This window comes from Vigna unguiculata, chromosome 7, assembly GCF_037176805.1.
Source record: "Vigna unguiculata cultivar grain cowpea cultivar isolate G323 ecotype 2 chromosome 7, ASM3717680v1, whole genome shotgun sequence".
In the NCBI taxonomy this organism is placed as follows: domain Eukaryota; kingdom Viridiplantae; phylum Streptophyta; class Magnoliopsida; order Fabales; family Fabaceae; genus Vigna; species Vigna unguiculata.
The window spans coordinates 40,351,050-40,378,056 of NC_140798.1; the positions used below are offsets into that span (position 1 = coordinate 40,351,050).

Below are 27,007 nucleotides of genomic sequence, written 5' to 3' on the forward strand. Positions count from 1 at the left end.
ATATTTGAGCCTATTTTTATATGATTGATATTTGAGGTAGGAAATCTATGTTTGTATGTTGCATGCTGGTTGTTTTGGGAGTATAGGAAAATATAGTTACTTGCAAATATCAACATTGAACTTGCTTACTAAAATTTGGTACGAGAAATATTAATTTGTGTAGAGAAAATTTCGCATAAACTCACTAAATCTGGCAAGTTTCTTAATTTGGTAAAATTCTTTTTAGAATTACCAAAATAACAATAGATCTTGAAATATTAATCAGGTTAAGTGTGCTACTAACCCTTCTCTTTTTGCATGGTTCGAGTACACTTCGGGTCAGTCACACACAGAAAATTCATAATACATAAGGAAAAATCCACAGGACATGTGCCAAATAGTTCTACATTGACAAATTTGAATTCATTACTGTTTCCAGAGATCATACGAGAAAGGAGAGGAAGTTCTACATTTTCAAAAGAACAATAGAGAAAGAAGTTTCAAAGTTTTGTATACATAGTTTTCTTTCTTTCTTTTAACCAGCTTAATGAAACAATAAATATTTCCTTCCCGTACTCTCTTATTCTCAGAGAAAAACAAAAGGAACAGAGTTTTCTTTCTTATTAACCATTTCATGTTTGGCGTGTGTGTTTAAGTTTTTTACTTCCTACATATAGGAACGGAATTAATTAAAAGAGGATAAGCCAATTAATTATAATTTTTAAATTAAATTTCTTCCAGCCATTCTTCTATGGAAGGCAGGAAGAAAACTGAATACTATTCCAAGCAAACAAAAGCACATTATGAGCTAAAATTGGAACGTGTGACTTGGAGCTAAAGAAATAGCAATGTATTTGGAAACGGGAGATTACAATAATACAACATTACAATATGCAATTACATTTCTAATTAAAGCAACACTAATAAAGGCGGAATGATTGCATAAAATTGGAGATGAAGAAGCTACAGTATAGGGACAGTTCACCAGATGTTCATGATTCAGAATCCTTCGATTTGATATCGTCCATAGTAACTTTTGGGTAGTTCTCATAGCCCATAATGCTATTTATCCGTATACGTGTATGTGGCTGTCACATGTTGAAAATCAACACAATGTCAAGCATTTCAATCACAGGGACGAAATCATATTTTCAACTAAGCTTTATTTGGTGAGATGTCACAAGAATTTTTAATTTTTATTCAGTTTCGGACAAGTCACTGTATGATTTAAGTACCATAACATTAATGCCATGGTAATGTTGCACCACTCAGTATAATAAGTGGAATTAGTTATAGCCACTTAAAAAGTATGGTGAAGTGATGACTGCCATGGAAGGAGATGTTTAGTTCCCAAATTTATGGTTCCAAAGGCATGAAATGTTATTTTCATGATAACCAAATTTTGTCATTTTACTTCTACATTCCTCAAAAGCTCGGACAGATCATTCCACCAAACTGTCTGAGGGTGGGGTGATAGTTTGCATGAGATGGCTAGGTTTAAACCTCATTATTGCTATTGTACACCAACAATACAATGGAGCAAAAGCAGGGTTAACAAAATATGAAAAAATAGCATCTCATTAAGACCAAGAAACTGCAGGGGTTTGTTATTCTGTTCCCTGGTTGAATTCAATTCTTCGCGAAAAGTAACTAGATAGAAGAGAACAACTGAAAAGTAAAGATGCAAAATGCGTTTTAACAATTTTCATGCATGTATTACAGCTTGTTGTAACTTACAATGGCTTATAACTAGCCAAGAACATAATTTACCCGAAGTCAGTCACACACACAAAGCATATGGACTCATATTTTCAAGCCCCCTAAGGTACGAGAGAATTCACCCATACGAATAAATAATTCCCAACCACTCCCAAGCCATGCAAACCAACATTTCAATTGAAAAATATTTGATAAATAATTTGATTGCACAAGTTAAAGCATAACTGTTGTACCTGTCTGTGTCCAATGTTTCTGCGATAGTGCTTCTTCTTTTTATATTTGAAGACAATGACTTTGGGGTCTAAACCCTGCATTAAAATTAAAATGGTAGGTAGAAGATTTCTTTTAAAAATACTATCTGGAGAAGTTAAACAAAAAGAAAAAGGTGTACCTGCTCTTCTACCGTTGCATATACCACAGCATTTGTAACTATTGGTCTCCCAATGTAGCAAGATGTATCAGTGCCAACCAGTAAAACTTTGTGCAAGGCAATCTGTGGTTCCCAACAACTAAATTAAACTAATAATAAAATAATCTTTTGAAAATTACAGCAGTTATTCATGTAGTATTATCACTTGAGCTGGCATCAACATCACCCCGAACCACTCCTAAAAATAACTTCATTTCCCCAGCTTAGGCCAAGTTTCTTAAACAGACTTTTCTGTCAGAACCTTTAAAACTATAGATCCTAAACCATGGTTCAGATCATTAATAGGTCCTAAATCTACAGTCAGTTAAATTGTCACGAGAATTAATCATACAGGAAAAGAAATGGAGCTTTCTTAATTTTGTATGTATATGAGTACACTAGTCAATGGACTTCATTCTCCAAATATCTATCTTGTACTTTGGAGAGCCAAAACTTTGATATAATAAATGAACAAATAAATTGTCTGTCTGGTGCAGATACATTTTCTTGAGACTACCAATTACATCGATAATAATAACATACTAAGGTCTTTTGCCCTTAAAAAATGACATGCTGTAATTCATGCACTTGCGCATACATAAACACTATTCTGATATTCACTATTCAAGTGATTATTACCCAGCTGCCGTCACGCTCAAATCACAGAAATTTTAAAAGCAATAATGTTTGAGGAGAAAGTGATAGGTAGTAAGCTGGGGATGCATACAATCGAAGACAGAAAAAAAAAAGAAAAAAAAAAGCATTGAAAGAGTTTTAAGAATGATCCAAAACTGTGGCTGATGAGTTTAAAGCGTATTCCTATTACTTGAGCTAGAGGGAGACCGACCGAGAAAAATTACAGACAACATCAGCATGATGGATTGAGAAGTCAGGGGTTTGTCTACAGAGATAATTTCAGAATAGAATATTATAATATCATTTCATCCATGTAGCAAACTCCACCTAGTAAGAAAAAGGCTTTATATTGTTCCAAAACAGCCGAAGTTAAGAAGTAAACAAGCTATCATAGTTATGCACCTTATCATTAACATTTGCACCTGCCAACCTCTGAACAACAAGCTTTCGCCCGGGGTGAACAATATATTGGCGTGAACCAACCTAGACAATGCAGCAAAAACAAGTTCAGAATCACACTAAACAGAAGATAATATTAGCAGAAACCCAAAAAAGAATCCTATTTACCCAATCCAGCAAACTTAAGTGGAACAAAAAAAGAGCACTCCAAACAACCAGAATTAACTGTTTTAATCGATGGCCGCCACTTTACAATAGCACCAAAAAATATATAAGCAATAATTAAAAGCATTTAGCAGCCTCAAATCTTGGAATACAAGTGCAATTGGACAGAAAAATTATCTGGGTCAACAATTTTAAACCGAAGCTTGCAACTTTTCCACACTGGGTCATGGAATCCCATACCCAACTTCAGAAAAAGGAAGCTACTCCCAATTCATTAATCAGAACTCACCATTATGACTGCGAAGAGACCGGGCTCCCATGAGGGTGCCTTAGCCGAGACAATCTGGGTCGGTTCTGGCTCGGTCGAACCGGTTTCTGTTTCGGTTTGGGCCACCGAGGATTCTGAGGACTTGGGAAGGGGTGCGAGAGGTGAGCGAGGCGAGAATGTGAGGTTGTAAGAGTGAGATGGAAAACGATTGAGATTGAAAGGTTGAGAAAATAGAGGTTTAGGGTTGTGAGAAATGGTGCAATGGGTTCCGAATGTAGCGCACAGAGTGGAAACGGTGGCAGTGGCCATTTTTGAGAGACCTCTCTCTCTCTGTCTCTTCTTCTCAGGCCTATCTATCCTCTCGTCTTTCCTATCCTTTTCTTTTCTCACTTTTATTTTCACCAAAAATTATTTTTAAATTGGTTTACTTTTATTTTTTTTAAACAATAGAAATTGAAAAAATGAAAATAAGGCACGCCACACTCTGCACCTCTTTCATTCAAACCTTACACAGAAACAAAAAAAAAAATTGCGTAATTTGATATTTTTTAGATTTCAACCTTTTAGAGGTAATATTCCTACCGTATATCAGAAAACTAATTATTCTTATATATTATTTTAACTAAAATTAGAACAGCCAAAATAAGGATGAACTCAAGTCTAAGTAAAATTATTATAGAGAATTTATACAGTTAAAACAAACTTAAGTGAGTTCAAACTAAAATTATACTAACTTTGCTTAATTTGATGTTAGTTATCCACATTTTATTTTATATAGATGTCAGAATGAGTGAATCTAGTGGTTTAAATCAGATCCATTTAATTTACTTTGTAGGTAATATTTTAAATATTGATCATTTATGATTATTCATGGATCGATGAATTAAACCAGTTATAATACCTAATTCAAAATAGTTATTTTTAACATAAAAAGATGCAAAAAACAATACTTTTTTTGTGATGAATTATTATTGTAGAAAAATTAGAAAATGAGATGTTTTAAAAATAGAAAAGTGTTTTAATAATAATAAATTCTTACCAAGAAGTTGTAGATCATATAAATATTTTCAGCTTACAGTTAAGCTCTTTTTATCAAAATTTAATTAAAATATACTAAGTGTGTACATAATTTTTATTGAATTATAAATTATAGTGTTGTAAAATTATCAAATTTACAAAGAACTAATCGTAAGATTATATTTAATTTGTTTAAGTATTTAACATATGAAAATTGGAGTCCACATTCTCTGTTTAATTTTGTAGTGCTGCTGCTTAGCATTAACAATCTAATGTTATCAAATCATTTTAAAAATCAAAATCAATATTCATTAGTATATTTTGAAAACACATTATCAAATAATTTTAAAGGCACAAACATAAAAGCAGCACAAAAAAAATCTAGCAAAAAATTTAAATTTAAAAATTATGCACTAATAAAACATCAAAACAGAAATCACTTTATTATAACTAAATTTCTGTAAGCAATTTAGGTTAGTCCAGTCAGATAAGAATCGGACTCCCGATTTTAAAGGCAACATGATTCTGTAGCTTGAAAAATAATAGCATCATATTTCCCTTCTCTTTGCTCAACACAAACACATAAAGCCAATTTACCTTGTATGTATGTTGTGTATATTTGACTTCACCGAATACAGAGTTTCAATGTAAAATATATAATAGTCATGTGTATGAAAAATTGGCTATATGACTTTTCTTCTATCATATCATGTTTCCTAACGGCACTAAAGATCTCAATAAGCATATTAGGATGAGTCTTTCACTTCTAAACCAGGAAATAATGAAGCTTTATGATTGCTGTTCATGACTTTGCTTCTACAACCACCTGGTTCGCCCCTTCTCATCATTGTTGCAAACTCCCCATAATTAATTCTCCCATCCTGAAAAATGTTATCTGCTTTAGAAAGAAAAGTATCCTAGGTAAATTCATTCAAATATCAGAGAAAGAAAAGCCTTATTTTGGGACAGCTAAAATAAAAGACCTGAGAGACCAAGGTTCAGAAGGAAGCATTAACAGAACGTAGAAGGCAGAAATGAGAATTAAAAAACATAGCAAAAGTTGTAAACATGGAATCCTTATGCAGTCTTTGATCCTAATGCTTGACTTGCAAGAGAAACAAGAAAGTAGAAACATGTTTCACTTTCACTAATTTTAGAGATAACGTGTTCAAGTGATTTCAACAATTTTATTGTTAAACTAAAATGAATTCAACAACGAAGTTCAGTTAAACTAAGCAGAGTGACAAACAACAGTGACATCAGCATGTACTATGGATCAGAGGAACTTACATTGTCTTGATCAATCTCTTTGATCATCTCATCCAGATGCAACTCACCAAGGCCGAAGTCTTTACAAGCCTGTTGAAGCTCATCAATGGTGATGTAACCACTACCATCTTTATCAAAATAGGAAAAAGCAGCAACTAAATTCTCTTCTCTTTCCATCTTATTCAAGTGCATTGTAGCCGCCAGAAATTCACCATAGTCTATTGTTCCATTGTTGTCTATATCAGCCTGCCAAAGTGCACAAGAGAGAGCAGTTAAAGATCACCCAGTTCAACGTATACAAAAGAAGCAAAAAAGATATGAAGCTATTTCACATAACACCTCCGTTTGTGTTACATTCTATTCTATATTAACCATAATCTACCTACCGCTTCCATAAGGGATCTAATTTCAGATTCCATGAGATCACATCCCACACTTTTCAAACCATCTTTGAGTTCCTGAAAAGTGATTGTCCCGCTATTGTCTTCGTCAATCATTTTAAATAACTCTTTTAATCCACCTATTTCCTCCTCTGAAAGTCTTTCTACAATGACCTGAAGAATTTTTTAACGTAAAATATAAGTGCACCACTTATATGAACACAATACTATACAGAAAACTGATAAAGCATACAAATCATTTATGTTTGGACAAGCTTGAGAGAAAATAAGAAGCAAGAAAATGAAATTGACTTCTGCATGCATAAGCTAATTTGGAGAAGCTCTCTCAAATAACTTCTCTACAGTTTTATTTTTCACTTGTGCACAAGCTAATTTTAACCTATAAAGAAAATAATTTAATTCTTTTCTTTTCTAGAAGTCCTTATAAAAGACCCAAAATCAAAATGAATGGAAATGCTTAAACAAAGAGACCATAGAACTGAATTTAATCATCACGCTAGAACAAACAGAAACCTTACCATGGATAGAAATATCCAGCAAAAGCAGAAAACTCTTATATAAGAGAGAAATGGATTCATAGAACACTTTAGTATATATATTTTTTCAAACTAAAAACTAAATGAAATGTCATCCAGATTTAGCTAACCCTCCAAGAAATGGCACATGAAACTTTTATGTCATATAGAAGTGATGGGAAAGAACTCCTCTCACACCTAATGAGGGTCAAAGTACGAGACATACACAAAACAACACCATAAATGAAAAATAGCGAAAAGTATGAGTTTACATGATTAGACACCTCGTGTCTATTTCCACCAAATTGTCTCAAAAGTATTTCATTATATAACAATGCATTAGTTTTCCAGAAAAACTGGAGAAAATCCTGTCCCATCTTAGGGCGGTGACCCTCTCTCTAGATTGAGTGTATCTTTTTTCTTCATATGATCCCTTTATAAAACAAAGCTTCATGACTGCCACCATAAATAAGACTCAATAGACTTTAATTATTTCACCTCTTCATCCATGCCTCATTATCATAATGGGATTCTTCAAGAGTGAAGATGCATTCCTACCCCTACCTCTTGGAATATACCTCCTGACTTTGTACTACCTGTATTAATGTCTGAAATTTTGGATTGATTTTGCAAAATTAAGTTATGAGAGGGTATCTCATTCGACAAATTTTTTAATATAAGCCTCAAGAAAAAATTAATATCATGGTTGAAATCAAACAAAAAGAGGTAAGGCATACAATGAGAATTAAACATACACGTAACGCCATCTTCTTAAGTTTATTCATTGTTGAGAAATGCTTTAGGCGCGTCAAAACAGCAGGATCCAGAGGTTTGTCCGGGGCAACACTATCATCAAGAATCCAAGGGTGACCTGAGTATACAATACTCCATTCTTGTTAGATCTTTTACCAAGCTATGACATTCTAATGAGCCTCCATACACCAGTAGGACATGAAAATTCAGTTAAAACTAATATTCAAGAAACTCACATAAGACTTCATGAGCAGAAATTCTTTTTTTGGGGTCCTTATCCAACATCTGTTTTATCAAATCTTTAGCACTTCCTGATATACTTGGCCACGGATGAGATGTAAAATCAACTTCTGCATGCAAAATCTGTTTGTAAACTCCTGCTTCAGATTCTGAAAAAAATAAAAAATCGAATGCAACTTAGGCACAAAGAAGATAACAAGCATATGATCAAATAATATACAAAGAAATTCAGTTGTTAGTCGAAGAGAATTACAGTAAACATTAGGATCATTACTTGCCCAGAAAGGTGGAAGCCCTCTCAGTAAGGTGTATAGAATAACACCAGCACTCCAAACGTCCACTTCTGGTCCAGACTGTTTGTGCAACACCTCTGGGGCCATATAGTAGCAAGTTCCTACTATATCACTAAAGGTTTGTCCTGAGAAGAAACAAGAAAAAGGGCAAAGGTAAGAGTGTGTTCGGTAGTTGCTTGTTTTACCAAAATCATAAACCCATACTAAATACAGGGAGATGGTTAAATGACCAAGGAGAACTCATATAACATCAATAAAAAATAAAATAAAGTGCCATATAATGTGTGTCAGAAATTTGTAAATTAGAATTAGATAGTTAAATAATATTAATTATGAAAAATAATGGTTTTGCACCAAGTGCCAAATTGTGTCCAATGACAATGAAAGAACTAGCAAATAGATAAAGCAAATTACACACATTTAAGACAAAATAAAGAACAAATACAGATAGAAATGAAAGGACTCTCTGCAAATTATTCAGAATTAATCAAGAAAGCAAAATCATCATTAAGTTGCTTACTTTTATTTGTTGCTCTACACTCCCTCGTATAGGAGCACAAAACAATTACAAGATAATCTGAATTATAACAGAAAACTAACTCAAAAGAATGAATGAACAGGAAGGTTGGTTCACCAAACGATATAGTTTTCGATCATCAGACGAAATGTATACAACTATGACATGATATATCCCGTGGAAAGAGTTTTAGTACACCGAAATTTACAAAAATCATTATATTGTGTTAATTAAATGATGGATAGTTTTAAAATTAGATTAGCATATGATGACGGAGAGTTTATGATATATCTTGGACTTTCACTTAGCACTCACCATATTTTTGTACAACTATGAAATTATTGTCTTATTAGATAGATTTTACTGCACGGCATCACGCAAAACTCTAGCTGATATATAGAGATGAATTCTTCTACGTTCCATTACACAAACATTGATGGGAGGCAATTTGATGACTTTGATTGAGAAATTCATACGGAAATGCATGCATTATAAAATTGAATTGAATATAAGCGACGAATGGAACCTGGTTTAAAGAAGACAGAGAAACCAAAATCGATAACCTTGAGGGTGGCATCCCTGGCGAGGGTATCAAACAAGAAATTCTCAGGCTTGAGATCCCTATGAATGACCCCATGAGCGTGGCAGCCTTCCACCACCCCAACAATGGTCTTCATCAACTTGGCAGCCTCTCTCTCGCTGTAATGCCCCTTCTGAGTGATCCTATAGAAAAGCTCACCCCCACGACACAGCTCAATCACAAGGTGCACCGCAAACTTGTCCTCGTAGCTTCCCTGTATCCTTGCCACGTTGGGGTGCTCCGACAAATGGTGCAGGATCTGAATCTCCCTCCACACATCATCGTACTCCTCTTGGCACAAAAGCTTGGCCTTTGGAATGGTTTTGCAGGCGTAAGTCTTCCTTGTGTCCATGTGGGTGCAGACGTAGGTTGTGCCCAAGCGCCCTTTTCCCAGCACCTTCTGCCCCACAATGTAGTCCTCCTTCAGGTCCGGGGTCTCGTGCGGCAACACGCTTTTGCACTTTGATGCGCTCCCATCTTTCGACATTTTCTCAGTTTCCTCCTCCATCTCCATCTCCATCTCCATCAATCTCCAACACTCTCCAACACTCATACGTTACGTACATACCCAACTGAATTCCCACGATCACCATGCCACTTTTTTAGTGTCTTGTAACAACTGTCACGGCCATAAATAATTCCTGTCGTTTGAATCAGGTCCAAAACCAAAATCAATTTTAACTTTACCTCGCTTTATAGGCAGCAAAAACCATTTTCTCACCTACATTCATCATAAATACACTCTCATTAAATAAATATAATCATATACTTTTATAAATATATATATATATATATATATATATATATATATATATATATATATATATATATATATTGGGTTCAAGAAAAGCATATTTATATCTCAACTCTGTTAACAGAGTTAAGTAAATGTTGACATTATGCTTTCTTTATAAATCATTTTACCTAATATTTTAGAAAATAACAACACTTCTTTAAATTAATTTTTTATTTGTGTTAATCATTTTAATTGATATTTTCCTTTTCTCATTCTAACTTTGCTTGAACTTATAAAGCTTATAAAATTAATGTGGGATGAATATTATTCCTTTTCAGAAAATTAAGTAATCTCATCACAACTAATTTTAAGACTGCGTTTCATGGAAGAAATATAAATAGGATGTATAAAATTAGAAAAGGATGAAAGAATGATGTATGAACTAAAAAATAGTTTAAGAGTAATTGTAGTTTTCATAAGAAGTGAATATTATAATATTTTAATAAGAAAAAGTTTAAATTATAAATAGATTTATAATAACTAAATCATCTATATAAAACCATCATCTTTATAATAAACCCTTCATAAAATCACCTTGTTTTCTCTTTACACTATTAAAAATACGTATATTGGTTTTGAATGTTTTTCTTTGAAAATACTTATAAATTATGTTATGAAAAATAATTTCAAAGAAATTGCTATTAATTATTTTGTAAAATATTTTGCTCAATACATTTTTTAAAAAAAAAGTTTTGTAGGAAATACTTGTAAAATTTATAATTTTGTAAAAAATAATTATCCCTGAAGAAATTACCTACCAATTAAAATTCTTAGAAAAAATGACAAGAAAAAATCTTTTTTTACGATATTTTATAACAAATTTATAAAAAAAAATCCTATCAAATATAAAAAAACCGTGCTAACTTTTTTCTTGTTGTAAATGGTTAAAAATTGCATCCGGACTACCCTTGTTTTGACAGGTTAATAGACTGATCCGCAGATCACAGCTCATTTTGACACTCCTAATAATAAGCTTAAAATTCCTTTTTTTTTTTAATAATCTTTTGGAATAATCTTATGCCTTTTATAATCCTATTTAGTTTCTTTGGTTTGTTTATATATATACCTCCTCCATTTCGGTACATCTCTTAGGATAACTATAATAGAATAATTATATGTTATTCTCTACTATTTTATAATTATCAAATATAAGATGTTTTATTTACTAGTAATACATTATTAAATGGAATGTTATAAATGAAAATTAAAATTTTAAAATATTTTATTGGAGAAGGAATTGTATAAATAAATAAAAAATCTTAACAAAAATAATAGATCTTATTGTATTTTAAAAAATGATACTTTGGAATCTTTCAAAATAAAAAGGCACTCACTACTCATTTTCATTTCAATAATATAATAATATATTTTAGTATTTTAAATATATATATATATATATATATATATATATATATATATATAACAAAAACATTAATAATTAAGTTGTTAAGAGGTTGGTTTCCCTTTCGAATTACTTTATTTTCATTTAACACTATTAATATTATTTTCACTCTTTTTTTCTTATGCTTGCTTACTCTTCATGTTTTCGTTCTTCCTTCCAAAATATTAATTGTATTGAGAAGCCATACACTTAGTGCGTGTTTGGAGAATCAATTAGAATTGATTTTCTTACGTAAAATCATTAAAGTCAATATGTATTTGATTTTCAAAATAAATTAAAAGATAAAAAAATTATGATGAGAAATAATTAATTCTTATTTCTACGTTAGATAATTGATAATTCTCCAGGACTGAACCAAATACATCCTTACTCCTAAATGCAAATAGACATTTCATTTTTATTATTAAAAAGAACATTAGACATACACTTATTCTTACTCCTGAATGCAAATAGACATTTTATTTTTATTATTAAAAAGAACATTGGACATACACTTACTCCTGAAATCATCTTGGGGTGGCTGAAAAAGCTATGACTTATTATTCCCAATCCATCGTTATCCCTGGTGTCACAAATTACCATCCTTACAACCAGCAACACATTTTATTAGATATTTTTCTGTCGCATTACTGTTCTTAAACCATAGTCTTTTAACAATTTTTCTTCATTCTTTTCTCTATCCTTTCTTTCCCTTGGCTCCGCAAATCATAGCATAACATTTCCTTTTTTCTTGGGTGAAAGCAAACCATTCAAACCAATTTACATTATATATAAATATATGGTCAACATATTCAACTTCACCTAATGTTTTAAAGAAATAAAGAGATTAAGCCAATTGCTCCAGAAGGTAAATAAAGTTCAAACATAAAACATATTATAACCACGCGGTAGGAAAATTTTGCTATCACTTTTGTTCTACCATCATTGGTCCTAACTGTACAAAAAAAAAAAAAAATCAGGTAGCATATAAAGAGGAAGAGTTTTTCATTCCAAAAGCATCTGCAATATTGGAGTTCAAATTGCCATCCATGGTTCTGCTTCTACCAACATCCGGATCAACCCTTTTCATCATTGCTGCAAACTCTGAATAATCAATTCTGCCATCCTGAAAAAGAAAGATACACAATTAGGACCTAAACCCTCATAAGTTAAGGAAAAAAAAGCCTCAAAGATAATTTCAAACAAACACTGTCAGTCACAGTGAGGACCTGCTATCAGAACGTTATTATCATTTAAAAGTTGATCCAAAAACAGAAACATAGTTGAATACCACTAAAATATTGAGAAGTTGGCAATGTGAGTACTTACGGAAGTACATGACAAGAAAGGATAACTCTACAGGATAATCCTTAGAGCTTAAACAAAAGCAATGTGTGGCGATCATATATAAAATGTTGTTTTGAAATACAAATGGAAATTATATCATCTAGTGGAATAATAATAAAAATTACACTGAAGTTATAATTAAAGGAATACATTACTTCTAACTTCATGTAGAGTCAACTAGTTCCATTTCATAGTAACCATTACTCGCATGAGAAAGCAGAGAAAAGAACAAATATAAAGAAAATATAACTAACGGCAACGTTTCTGAAATAGAACTTAGATCACCTTTTCTCTTTACTTTGTTAAGTGCAGCCATGTAAAATTGTACATGAGGTAGGTAAAATTTTACTTCGTTGCAACATCCAAAAGTATTGCACAATTACTTAACATGGAACCCAAATCACAAGTAACAGCCCAACACATGACATGGTGATGGACTTTTATTCCTGTAATGAGTTAATTTTAAGAATCCACGATCATATTTTGTATAAACACAAATTTCATTCTACTTTAACTTTCCAAAAGCATCCCATATCTGTAATGATGATGGCTGGCTTCTAAAAGAATCAAGAAAGCGAATACTTATTTCATTAATTTCACAGGTAGTGAGTTCATGTAATATCATCAATTTTTTTGGTAAAACTAAAAATGGAATCAACAAGTGTTAGAGAAACTAAACACTGGCAACAAACAATCACATCAGCAAGTACTAGCGAAAATATAAACACAATTACAGGAACTTACATTGTCTTGATCAATCTCTCTGATCATCTCATCTAGATGTACATCGCCAAGGCCAAAATCCTTGGTAGCCTGCAGAAGCTCATCAATGGTGATGTAGCCACTACCATCTTTATCAAAATAGGAAAAAGCAGCAACCAAATTCTCCTCTCTTTCCATCTTATTCAAGTGCAGTGTAGCAGCAAGAAATTCACCATAGTCTATACTTCCACTGTTGTCTATATCAGCCTGCCAAAGTTAATAAGAGAAGGCAATGAATGATCACCCAACTCAAAATACACATTAGAAGCAGAATTTTTATGAACTTATTTGAAATAACACTAAAAACACATTCTCTGAAATTAATAATATTAATAATAATAATAATAATAATAATAATAAAAATAATCTACCTACCGCCTCCATAAGGGATTTGATTTCAGATTCCACGAGATTAGAGCCCATACTTCTCAAACCCTCCTTCAGTTCCTCAAAAGTTATTGTCCCACTGTTGTCTGTGTCAATCACTTTAAATAACTCTTTCAATCCACCTATTTCTTCCTCTGAAAGTCTTTCAGCAATGACCTGAAAACAATATTTAGATGTGTTAGCGCAACCAGACTGTATAAAAAAGGGACAGAGCATATAAAATTTATAAAGTTCATATGAATTGCTATTTTGAAACAAAGAAAATATATAAATGATTTAATAATCATTAACTGGAACAAACAGAAACCTAACAAATGATAAAAATATCCATCAAATGGAGAAAGTTCTACTATGATAGAGATGAATTCATAGAAAATGGCAATTCTGTATATATAACTTTAAATAAATAACTAACTGGCATCACATAGGTATTTAGCTACCCTTATTTTCTTATGTAATATACATTCATCATCATCACAACCCTTATACTACAATCCGATATATTGGCTTATAGAATTTCAGAACAAATTATTATGTGGAAATGATCAAGAAGTCCATACTTATTAAAAAGCAAATGCTACTCTTAAGCCACATACAAGTTATGAAATTATCCCATTCAACAAGTAAACAAAAATCTCAAGAAAAATTTAATATCATTGTTGAAATCAAACAGAAAAGGGTAAGGCGTATAATGATAGCCAAACATACCCGTAATGCCATCTTCTTAAGTTTATTCATTGTTGAAAAATGCTTTAGGTGCGTCAAAACAATAGGATCCAGAGGTTTGTCCGGGGCAGCACTATCATTAACAATCCAAGGGTGACCTGAGAATACAAGACTCCATGCTTGTTATATCTTTTACCAAGCTATGACATTCTAAGCTGCCATACACAAATAGCACATGAAAATTCAGTTAAAAGTAGTATTCAAGAAACTCACACAAGACTTCATGAGCAGAAATTCTTTTCATAGGGTCCTTAACCAACATCTGCTTTATCAATTCTTTGGCACTTTCTGAGATACTTGGCCACGGTTCAGAAACAAACTGAAGCTCATCGTTTATAATCCGTCTGAAAATTCCTAGTTCAGTCTCTGAAGGTAATATAAACAGTGAAAGCAATTCAGGCCCAATGAGGATAACAACTAGAAGACTAAATCGTATATAGAGTCAGTCCAAGAAATAAACAGTAAACATTAGAATCGTTACCAGCCCAGAAAGGTGGCACCCCACTGAGTAAGATGTATAGGATAACACCAGCGCTCCATACGTCCACTTCTGGTCCATAGTGCTTGCACAACACCTCAGGGGGCATATAGTGGCAAGTTCCTACTATATCACTAAAGGTTTGTCCTGAGAAGAAACAAGAAAAAGGGCAAAGGTAAGAGTGTGTTCGGTAGTTGCTTGTTTTACATAAATCATACACGCATACTAAGTACAGGGAGATGGTTAAATGACCAAGGAAAACTTATATAACATCGATGAAAATTAAAATAATGTGACATATAATGTGTATCAGAAACTTGTAAATTAGAATTAGATAGTTAAATAATATTAATTATGAAAAATGATGGTTTTGCACCAAGTGCCAAATTGTGTCCAATGACAATGAAAGAACTGCAAATGGGTAAATCAAATTAAACCCATTTAAGACAAAATAAAACACACAAATAGAAATGAAAGGACTCTTTGCAAGTTATTCAGAATTAATGAAGAAAGCAAAATAATCATTAAGTTGCTTACTTTTATTTGTTGCTCAACACTCCCTCATATAGGAGCAGAAAACAGTTACAAGTTAGTCTGAATTATAACAGAAAACTAACTCAAAAGAATGTATGAACAAGACGGTTGGTTCACCAAACGATCTAATTTTCGATCATCAGAATGTATACAACTATGACAGGAGATATATCGTGGAAAGAGTTTGGTACACCAAAATTTACAAAAAAACATTATATTTTGTTAATTAAATGATGGATAGTTTTAATTACATTAGCATAGTGAGTTTATGATATATCTTGTACTTTCACTTAGTGCTCACCATATTTTTCTATAACGATGAAATTATTGTCTTATTAGATAGATTTTGCTGCACGGCATTGCGCAAAACTCTGATAGATAGAGATGAGTTCTTCTACATTCCATTGTTTGTGATTCTAAATTTTACATTAATCCTGTTGTTATTATGTTTACCATAACCATGCATCATTATTTTGTAAATTAGACATAGATAGACATTTGGGGAACATTTCTAAATCCTACTCTGAGAGGTTGGAAATTTTGTGCACTGAAGACTTGTCAAGGGTAATCATGCAGCTAAACCCAAGGGCAAAGCAACAATGTGTTGAAGTTGATTCACGCTAATATGTGTTCACCTGTTGCATTAACACTGCACATACTTACATTGATGGGAGGTAATTTGATGACTCTGATTGAGAAACTCACACGCAAATGCATTCATTATAAAATTGGATTGAATATAAGAGATGAATGGAACCTGGCTTGAAGAAGACAGAGAGACCAAAACCGACGACCTTGAGGGTGACATTCCTGGAGACAGTATCAAACAAGAGATTCTCAGGCTTGAGATCCCTATGAATAACCCCATGAGCGTGGCACCCTTCCACCACCCCAACAATTGTCTTCATCAACTTGGCAGCCTCTCGTTCGGTGTAATGCCCCTTCTTAATGATCCTGTCAAAAAGCTCACCCCCAGCACACAGCTCCATGACAATGTGCACCGAAAACTTGTCCTCGTAGCTTCCCTGCATCCTTGCGACGTTGGGGTAATCCGACAAATGGTGCAGGATCTGAATCTCCCTCCACACATCATCGTAATCTTCTTTGCTCAGCTTCTCCTTTGGGATGGTTTTGCAGGCGTAAGTCTTCCCTGTCTCCTTGTGGGTGCAGACGTAGGTGGTGCCCAAGCGCCCTTCTCCCAGCACCTCATCCACCACACTGTAGTGCTCGTTTAGGTCCGGGGTCTCGTACGGCAACACGTTTTTGCACTTTGATGATGCGTTCAAATCTTCCGACATTTTTCCGGTTTCCTCCTCCCTCTCCGACATTCTCCAACACTAATACCTACATTCCCGCTACATTTTTAGTGTCTTGTAACAACCGTCAAGCCCATAATTGCTCTTGTTTGAATAAGGTCCAAAACCAAACACAATTTTCAGCGTTCATCTGACACGTTGCTTCTCAAATCTAAAATCAATTGCATAATAATATTTTGAACTTTTTTTTTATTCACTTTTAATTGAGCATTGTAACATTTTTAAATTGGGTTAAAATACCTTTTTATTTCAATTTTTGTCAAGTTTTTTTAAATAAGTTCTAATTTTGGTGTTGTGTTCAAATAGGTCCTAATTTTCGTCAATTATGTTCAATTAGGTCATTTTTTGCTAATACCGTTTAAATCATTAACGGCCATGAACAGTGACTGCCACGTGTCATTTTGTGGTTTTTTTGAATTTTTTTTATTTTTATTTTTAATTTTTAAATTTTTTTTAAATTTTTTTTAATTTTTTTTAAATGTACACGTGTCAACCCAGGAGTGTGCCACGTGTCACTTTGTGGTTTTTTTGAATTTTTTATTTTATTTTTTTGAATTTTTTTTTAAATGTCCACGTGTCAATCTAGTAGTGTGCCACATGTCAAAGTCAATATTCTGTATTCAATTTGGTTCCTATATTTGTTATTTTTGTTCAATTAGGTCCTAATTTTTGTTAAGATTAATCAATTTGGTCCCTATAGAAGATGTGACCAAATTTAATTTTTATATCAGAGTTATAATGATGTGAATTTTAATATATTATATAAAGATATTTAATAAAAAATATGAATTTTAATATAAAAATTAAATTTGGTTTTAATTTGGAGAGGGACCAAATTGGTTAATGTTAACAAAAATTGGGACCTAATTGAAAAAAAATAACAAATATAGGGACCAAATTGAATTAAGAATATTGACTTTGACACATGGCACGCTACTGGGTTGACACGTGGACATTTAAACAAAATTTTAAAATTTTTTTAAAAAAATTCAGAAAAAAATTCAAAAAAACCACGAAGTAACACGTGGCACACTCCTAGGTTGACACGTGTATATTTTTAAAAAAATTAACAAAATTAAAAATAAAAATAAAAAAATAAAAAAAAATTCAAAAAAAATTCAAAAAAACCACGAAGTGACACGTGGCAGTCATTGTTCATGGTCGTTAATGATTTAAACGGTGTTAGCAAAAAAGGACCCAATTGAACAAAATTAACGAAAACTGGGACCTATTTGAACACAAAACCAAAATTAGGACTTATTTGAAAAAACTTGACGAAAATTGGGAACAAAAAGGTATTTTAACCTCTAAATTATTATATTAAAAAAATTAAAAATTTATTAAAGTAATGAATAAAAAATAATAAATCAAAATATCATTGTAATTTGAAGGTATAATTAGTCGTATAGTACTCAATTTAGGGGTAGGGTGTCAAATAGGTACCCGGTTTAAAAAAAGTGTCAATTGCATCCCAACTTTTGAAAAAGTGCTTCAATTAGGTTCCTTTCAGACAGAGTTGACTAACGCCCGTTAGTCAACGTGTCACGTGTCAGTATGTGGTTTTTTTTGTTTTTTTAATTTTTTTAATTCTTTTTTTAATTCTTTAATTTTTTTAAAAAAATTTTGAAAAAAAAAAATAAAAATACCACGTGTCAAGTCCCTATGTGTGACAATATCACGTGTCAGTATCACTATCAGATGTCATTGTGTTGATTTCGATTTAGTCCCCATATATGTCTTTTTGTTTCAATTTAGTACCTATGTATCTGTATCTGATTCAATTTTGTCCCAATTTTTTTTAATAATTAAAATATATTTGTAATCCAGTTTCTATAAGATTAAAAATAATTAAATATAAATATTTTTACAAAATTAAGTACTAATATTTATATTGTTCCTCTCAACCAAATTTATTATTTATATAAATGTTATACTAATATTTTTTATTAAAAATGACTTTTTAACATATTACTTTATTAATTATTTTTTTATTAAGTACTCATGTTTTGTTATTTTTTTTTAAATAGAACAATATTGTCTCTTACTAATTTTAAACCAAAATTCTATTGGTTTGAATGTTATACTAATTTTTTTTATTATTAAAAATGACTTTTACTACTAAATTTTAATATAAATATCAAATACTTAATTTTTGTTAAACTTTTATACTTAATTACTTTTAATTTTATAAAAAAAATGGATTTTAATTATTAAAAAAAATTGGGACTAAATTGACTCAGATACACATACTTAGGTACTAAATTAAAACAAAAAAAACATATATGGGGACTAAATCGAAATCAACACAATGACATCTATAGCGATACTGACACGTGGCACTGACAATGCCATGTGTCACACTCAGGGACTTGACACGTGGCACGTTGACTAACGACGTTAGTCAACTCTGTCTGAAAGGGACCTAATTGAAGCACTTTTTCAAAAGTTGGGATATAATTGACACTATTTTTAAACCGGGTACCTATTTAATACCCTAGCCCCAAACTTGGTACTATACGACTAATTATACCTAATTTTAACTAAGTTGTTATCCTTGTAACTTTAGCTCAATTTTTTATGAAAAAAAAAAATTATTTCTCACTTATATTCATCATTAAATATAATTAAATAAATAAATATTTTTAATAATGTATTTGACACCTTAATTTTTACTTATATTAAAAAAAACATATATGAAAATTTGTTAACTTTCCTAAATAAATATAAGAATTAATTAAGTATTAAGTTAGTTGAAAATTTGAGAACTTTTGAAATTTGAAAAACTTTTGTTCCGTATCTAACAAATTTTATAATATATTGAGTACTCAATTTAAAATTTTAAAATTTTATTATATAATTTTATAACTTAACAAATTTTTAGGTTTGTAACTTTTTAATCGTATAACTTTATAATTTTATAGTTTATAGTTTTATTATAACGATCCAAATTTCTTCTAATATATATTCATTAAGTACTCAATAACAATAAGGTCTTTGGCTTTGTGATATTAATAATCGAAGATGAACTGATTCATGTTACAGTTTTTAAAGTTATACCACATCGTGTTTCAAAATATATTCAAAATCAACTCATAAGTACTTCAAAACATATAATAGTAACTTATTAAAATTTTTTTAAAAATGGATTATTCAAGATATTTCTATACTAATCCCTGAGTTTTCCATTTCAACTCCTACGCTACTGTCACCCTAAGTTCCTAACACTGCTCTATATATAACAATATATGATCATTGCATTAGAAAGAAAACAAGAGACACAACTAATGCATAAAAAGATGATGAGCAATAATATACCAATAATAATAACATATCAAACTAATTATAAATAATATCAAAGTATATTTGATACAAAATAAACTTTTTAACCATCTTACCTCATTTCTTCATATATTACTACACAAATACTCACTCAGTGCATATTATCTTTAAAGACCAACATAAAACTCACATAATGCATTTAAAAGAATAAGCTTCGTATGAAGACAGTAATAACTTATAATAAAGATTATCAAAACAAATCTTTGCTAGAAATCAATCCTTAACTTAGTCCCTTTTTTTTCATTTATACAACTTCATTACTTAATTCCAATAACTCATTCAACAATACATATCATTACATGAATCAGCCAAAAAAATGCAATTAGTTCACATTCATCAATTCAAATACCAGGTACATGGCTCAGTACAATGGCTTAAACAAACATCATACCAAAGCAAATCAACAACAAAATAAATATAGACCGTGCTTTGGAAAGACGAGTGTATTGAATGGACTCATGAGACTATGCACCTGTTATACTTACCACCATCCCATTCTTTTTTACAACTTGTTATCAAATATCAAATGGAACTCACGCATCTCATCCAGTCATGACAGGGTTAACCTCATTAGCTCCCTGAGTATGATCATCTTTCATATCATATTGTCTGTCAAGTGAAGTCTCCTTCGACTCTAACCACCTAGTTATTTTTCCTCTATGTGAGTTAGATATTAGTAGAGTTAGGATAATCTCATATAATAAATCTCATTCAATACACTTTAACTGATCCTAGATTAGTAATCCCCCTTGGAAATAACTAATTTAAACTACTAAATCACAACAAAAATTTTCAAACAAATATACATCAATGGACACAACTCAATTCAATCATCATTTCAAATTGAGATATGAAAGCATTATTATAGATTTCTCCAATATAAAATCTTTAAATTCTAGAAATTTCTTGAAAAACCCTTGTTTGTAATCAATTACACTCGACATGTAATTGATTACCAAAGAAGATAACATATGTATCCATGTTCCTAATTAACTCATCAATCAAACAAAATTTCAAAATCACATATTCTAACTATGTAACCCAAATTAAACAATGGCAAAATTAAATTCATAAATTTCTCAACAATAGATACATCAATAAACTTCATATTCCTTAATAATTCAAATCCTCATATCTTTATATTCTTATTTTTATATGCTTCTACTCTCTTTAAGCATTACCATTCATACAATAATACAGTCATAAGTATAATCATTTCATTACATCAGAGACACTCAAACAACCAAACCCAAAGAAATCACTTAATCATGCAATCACAAAAATTACATTCAATTAATAAAGTTTCTACGCATCTAACTCTTCCATCAATATTTACATAACAATTTCATAATGTAATAACGTTGGTAAATTCAACCCCACTTGGGAACTTCACAGTACAAACCCAAAAATATTTTCCTTTCACAAATTCTTAACTTTCTCTAGTCCAAGAAAAATATCACCACTACAAATATTATGCATTAAACTTGTACTTCTCTTAGGAAGTTCTCATTTTTTTTCCAACAACATTCAATCAAAACAATCATACCATCAATTAATATTTTTCCAAAAATAAAAGATTAGATTATAAAAGAATGAGAATAGCTTCCCTTACTTGATAAAGTTTATATAACTTTGCTTTCCTCACCTAAACAACATCACATGTGAAACATAACTACCTACAAAATCAAAGGTCCGATAAACGATGAAGACAAATTTTTCAAGATCACAAACAGATAGGGATTCATTAAAAGAGGTGACATGAAATTGAATATATACTTGCATGTAAAGAAAACAAATTGCTCTTGGAGAAGGGGTAGAATTTTCAAAGTCACCATTAAGATAAATTGATTGAGGGTTTTAATAGGATTGTTCACGTAGATTACTAGTGTTGATTCTTCAAAAAGGATGGAAGCTGATTCAAAATTTTGGAAGAGAAAGGAAAGCTTCTTGATCAAGCGAGGGAACTTTCATTCAAGAGAAAATGACACTGCTTTTCCTATTATGAGACATCTCAAGAACATTGGAATTTCTATTACGTAAATTATTGGATCGGACTGAAACTTTGACAGTTGGTCCTAGACATATGATTTTTTACTATGATCATTGAGATATTTGATTTGAGGTATTTGGGTAAAGTAATCTTTTTCGCTATTTTGATTTTCTTAATAAAAATATTATTTTTTATACTAATGCAATAGAAAATAAATGATGAATTATTAACATTTAAATTGAAATAAATAATAGGTGATTGATGTTCTAAGATGAGTTTGGATTGAGGTAAATGATATATGTATGACATGTGATAATTTAAGATTACATAAGGACGTCAATGATGTTTAAATGTTGAATGAGATAATAATATGTGGTTATGAAATGATGAATGTGGATTGGTTTTCAAAGGGAAAGATCATCCACTTTTGTGTTAGGTGTATTGAGTTAGGACTTCGAAGGAGATTATCCAAACTTTACTAGATATTTTAACTCATATAGAGGAAGGTATTTTGTTGTTATGTGTTGAAATGATGTTATATGATTGGATGAAATTGTTGTATGAGATTGTTTATTTTACATTAATTGATTTTCTATTTAAAATTATAAGTTGTTTCTGTTTTAAATATAATAGTTTACGCTTGTTTGTAATTGTATTTCTTTTACTATAATCGTATGTACACGGAGCATCGGATACTACAAGTGAGGAAACCAGTAGCAATGTTGCTTTGGAGTGTAATAGTGTGAACAACCAACTATGTAGAGCCTTTTGTATTACGTGTTGTTCCTCTTTTCTTTTTTTACTGAACTTTATATTTTGAAAAACTTCGAATGTATATATATATATATATTGAGGAATATTGCAGCTTTATGTGTAGTATCAAATTATGAAATGCTTTAAATCAGTAAATGACCTCTATTAATTTGGGTGTTACAAAAGCAAACCATTCAAATCAATTTACATGATATATAAATATATGGTCAACATATTCAACTTCACCAAATGTTCTAAAGAAATAAAGAGATTAAGCCATTGCTCCAGAAGGTAAACAAAGTTCCAATACAAAACATATTATAAGCACGCGGTTGGAAAATTTGACTATCATTTTTGTTCTACCATCATTGGTCCTAACTGTACAAAAAAAATCAGGTAGCATATCAAGAGGAAGAGTCTTTCACTCCAAAAGCATCTGCAAGATTGAAGTTCAAATTGCCTTTCATGGTTCTGCTTCTGCCAACATCCGGATCACCCCTTTTCATCATTGCTGCAAACTCTGAATAATCAATTCTTCCATCCTGAAAAACAACGATACACAATTAGGACCTAAAGAAAAAATGCCTCAAAGATAATTTCAAACAAACACTATATATCACAGAAAGAAAAGCCTTATTAAGTATTTAAAGTTGTCCACAAAGGACCTGTTATCAGAAAGTTATTTCATTAATTTTAGAGATAATCATGTATTGGGAAAACTAAAAATGGAATCAACAAGTGTTAGAGAAAATGCAAACACAATTACAGGAACTTACATTGTCTTGATCAATCTCTCTGATCATCTCATCTAGATGTACATCGCCAAGGCCAAAATCCTTGGTAGCCTGCTGAAGCTCATCAAAGGTGATGTAACCACTACCATCTTTATCAAAATAGGAAAAAGCAGCAACCAAATTCTCCTCTCTCTCCATCTTATTCAAGTGCAGTGTAGCAGCAAGAAATTCACCATAGTCTATACTTCCACTGTTGTCTATATCAGCCTGCCAAATTAGAGAATGTAATGAATGATCACCCAACTCATAATTCATAATAATAGTAATAATACAAATAATCTACCTACCGCCTCCATAAGGGATTTGATTTCAGATTCCATGAGATTAGAGCCCACACTTCTCAAACCCTCCTTCAGTTCTTCAAAAGTTATTGTCCCACTGTTGTCTGTGTCAATCATTTTAAATAACTCTTTCAATCCACCTATTTCTTCCTCTGAAAGTCTTTCAGCAATGACCTGAAAACAATACTTAGATGTGTCAGCGCAACCAGACTGTGTAAAAAAGGGACAGAGCATATAAAATTTATAAAGTTCATATGAATTGCTATTTTGAATCAAAGAAAGTATATAAATGATTTAATCATCATTAACCGGAACAAACAGAAATCTAACAAATGATAAAATAGCCATCAAATGGAAACTGGCACTTTTGTATTTAGCTACCCTTATTTTCTTGTGTAATATACATTCATCATCATCATCATCATCATCATCATCACAGCCCTTATATATATGACTTACAAGTTATGAACTTATCCCATTAAACAAGTAAACAAAAATCTGAGGAAGAAATTTAATATCATTGTTGAAATGAAACAGAAAAGGGTAAGGCGTGTAATGATAGGCAAACATACCCTTAATGCCATCTTCTTAAGTTTATTCATTGCTGAGAAATGCTTTAGGCGCGTCAAAACAGCAGAGTCCAGAGGTCTGTCAGGTGCAATATCATCAACAATCCAAGGGTTACCTGGTTATACAAGACTCCATAGTAGTTAAATCTGCTACAAAGCTTTGATAATATAATGATCTGGCATACACCAGCAGCACATGAAAATCCAGTGACGACTAGTACTCAAGGAACTCACATAAAACTTCGTGAGCAGAAACTCTTTTCTTAGGGTCCCTGTCTAACATCTGTTTTACCAATTCTTTTGCACTTTCTGAGATATTTGGCCACGGCTCAGAAACAAAATCAAGCTCTCCGTTTATAATCTGTCTGAAAATTCCTGCTTCACTCTCTGAAGGTAATATAAAAAGTGAAAGCAACTCAGGCACAACGAGGATAACAGTCCAAGAAATAAACAGTAAACATTAGAATCGTTACCAGCCCAGAAAGGTGGCACCCCACTGAGTAAAATGTATAGGATAACACCAGCGCTCCATACGTCCACTTCTGGTCCATAGTGCTTGCACAACACTTCAGGGGCAACATAGTACGGACTTCCCACTACATCATGAAAGGCTTGTCCTGAGGACAAACAACAAAAGTGAATACATATTGGTTTCTTTTCGGTACTGACTGAACATATAAAGGGAAAAAAATTTGTCCAACATCATGAAAAAAAGAATAAAATCGCATCAGATGCAGAATATAGGTATTCAATTCAATCGATTGGTCCAAACTATACATGTTTCTATCCAAAAGGGAATCATGGAATCGAAGCTACATTTTCCTACCACATAAAAAGTCTCGATGAAATCATGACCACAATTTACAACGTTTGATTGTAGACCGTACCATACATCATGAACATTGGCAAAATCAGCAGACATGTATATGCAATACAAATAGACTAAACTTATATGCAGGTGCTTTTGTTTGAAAAATGGAACAGAGAAGAGATGAAAAGAACCTGGCTTGTGGAAGACAGAGAGGCCAAAATCCGTGGCCTTCATAAGGGCATCTTCACCAGGGGTATCAAACAAGAAATTCTCAGGCTTGAGATCCCTATGCATAACCCCAAGCGAATGGCACGCCTCCACCACCCCAACAATGGTCTTTATCAACTTTGCAGCCTCTCTCTCGCTGTAATGCCCCTTCTGAATGATCCTGTCAAAAAGCTCACCCCCTGCACACAGCTCCATCACAAGGTGCACGAACACAGAATCCTCGTACGTCCCCTGTATCTGAACAACGTTGGGATGCTCCGACAAATGGTGCATGATCTGAATCTCCCTCCACACGTCTTCATAATCCTCCTGACACAGAAGCTTCCTCTTCGGGATCGATTTGCATGCGTAGAGCTTCCCCGACGTCTTGTGCGTGCACAGGTAAGTGGTCCCAAATTGCCCTTGTCCCAGCTTCTTCCCCAGAACGTAGTGGTCCCTTAGTCTCGGTGTTTGATACGGTAACACGCTGCGTTTCGCTGAAAAACCATGCTTCTGCATTTTGTTTGTTCTCTCTTTTTCTCTCCCTCTCAACTCCTAAATGTTTCTGTGGGGGAGGTTTGAATGAATGTGATATGTTATTATTGATCAGAGTTGAATGGCCTTTGCCACCCTTTATTTAACTTTTTTTCTCAGTGCTATGCATGTAACAATTGTCAAGGCTATAATTATTTTTGTTTAGATGGAGGATATGAAATCATAGTCATGATTCCGAAAGGAACATAGTTAAGAATAAGATTATGATGATGTTATTTCGGTTGTGCTTAAGTTAATGTGTCGTGTGTTTGTTGTGAAAATAGAATTTTTCAATATCAGCCATCCATCACGTACTTGCGTGTGGCTGCCATAAATTGCAACACTGATCCCTGATCTCAAAATAATGGTCAGCCATTGTCACAACTCAATTCACACCTACAATATTATGGGAGATATATGCCATTTTAAAATCTATAAATTAATTAATTTGTTGCTAATTTTTCTCTTCATTGCTACCTCTCTTACTTCTATTTTCTCTAGTGTTTATTCTATCTTTACATTTAATGTTTATTAAGATAGAGAATATTATGATAAGAATGTCATCGATACAAAAGTTAATCAATGTTAATTTTGAACTTTTTAAAATGATAAATTAATAAGTATAAAAAGCTAATTTGAAAAGACAGATTTAAAAGTAGAAATTAATTAATTCAACATTAAAGTTTTAAACATTTTTGTTCCCAAAAAGACTATTTATACAATAGGTTAATTTCGATGTTAGCTTTTTTATATTATTAACCAAAATTACTTTTTTTAAAAGCAATTAAAAAAAGTGAAGAGTTTAATTTTATGTATTAATAATATTGAGGAAATTTATTGTG

General features: G+C 31.9%; 4 protein-coding genes across 4 annotated transcripts; all 4 read right to left on the reverse strand.

The window, feature by feature from the left end:
- Positions 1 to 807: 807 nt before the first annotated feature.
- RPL21C (Ribosomal protein L21) lies at positions 808 to 3,955 on the reverse strand. The gene is made up of 5 exons (XM_028078913.2): positions 3,597 to 3,955; positions 3,146 to 3,226; positions 2,090 to 2,191; positions 1,932 to 2,006; positions 808 to 1,067 (listed from the first exon to the last, which is right to left on the reverse strand). The coding sequence occupies exons 1-5, from the start codon at positions 3,882 to 3,884 to the stop codon at positions 972 to 974; spliced, it is 642 nt and encodes a 213-aa protein (XP_027934714.1). The 5' UTR covers positions 3,885 to 3,955; the 3' UTR covers positions 808 to 971.
- A 1,160-nt stretch (positions 3,956 to 5,115) lies between these two features.
- Positions 5,116 to 9,816, reverse strand: LOC114190129 (calcium-dependent protein kinase 11-like). The gene is made up of 7 exons (XM_028078911.2): positions 9,107 to 9,816; positions 8,045 to 8,188; positions 7,767 to 7,919; positions 7,533 to 7,648; positions 6,248 to 6,415; positions 5,883 to 6,107; positions 5,116 to 5,473 (listed from the first exon to the last, which is right to left on the reverse strand). Exons 1-7 carry the CDS (start codon positions 9,711 to 9,713, stop codon positions 5,339 to 5,341), a joined length of 1,548 nt encoding a protein of 515 aa, XP_027934712.1. The 5' UTR covers positions 9,714 to 9,816; the 3' UTR covers positions 5,116 to 5,338.
- A 2,394-nt stretch (positions 9,817 to 12,210) lies between these two features.
- Positions 12,211 to 16,985, reverse strand: LOC114190005 (calcium-dependent protein kinase 11-like). The gene is made up of 7 exons (XM_028078742.2): positions 16,329 to 16,985; positions 15,041 to 15,184; positions 14,773 to 14,925; positions 14,542 to 14,657; positions 13,822 to 13,989; positions 13,429 to 13,653; positions 12,211 to 12,463 (listed from the first exon to the last, which is right to left on the reverse strand). Exons 1-7 carry the CDS (start codon positions 16,897 to 16,899, stop codon positions 12,314 to 12,316), a joined length of 1,527 nt encoding a protein of 508 aa, XP_027934543.1. The 5' UTR covers positions 16,900 to 16,985; the 3' UTR covers positions 12,211 to 12,313.
- Positions 16,986 to 23,162: 6,177 nt separating this feature from the next.
- On the reverse strand, positions 23,163 to 26,503 carry LOC114190006 (calcium-dependent protein kinase 4-like). The gene is made up of 7 exons (XM_028078743.2): positions 25,616 to 26,503; positions 25,087 to 25,230; positions 24,848 to 25,000; positions 24,617 to 24,729; positions 24,051 to 24,218; positions 23,746 to 23,970; positions 23,163 to 23,511 (listed from the first exon to the last, which is right to left on the reverse strand). Exons 1-7 carry the CDS (start codon positions 26,148 to 26,150, stop codon positions 23,374 to 23,376), a joined length of 1,476 nt encoding a protein of 491 aa, XP_027934544.1. The 5' UTR covers positions 26,151 to 26,503; the 3' UTR covers positions 23,163 to 23,373.
- Between the last annotated feature and the right edge of the window lie 504 nt (positions 26,504 to 27,007).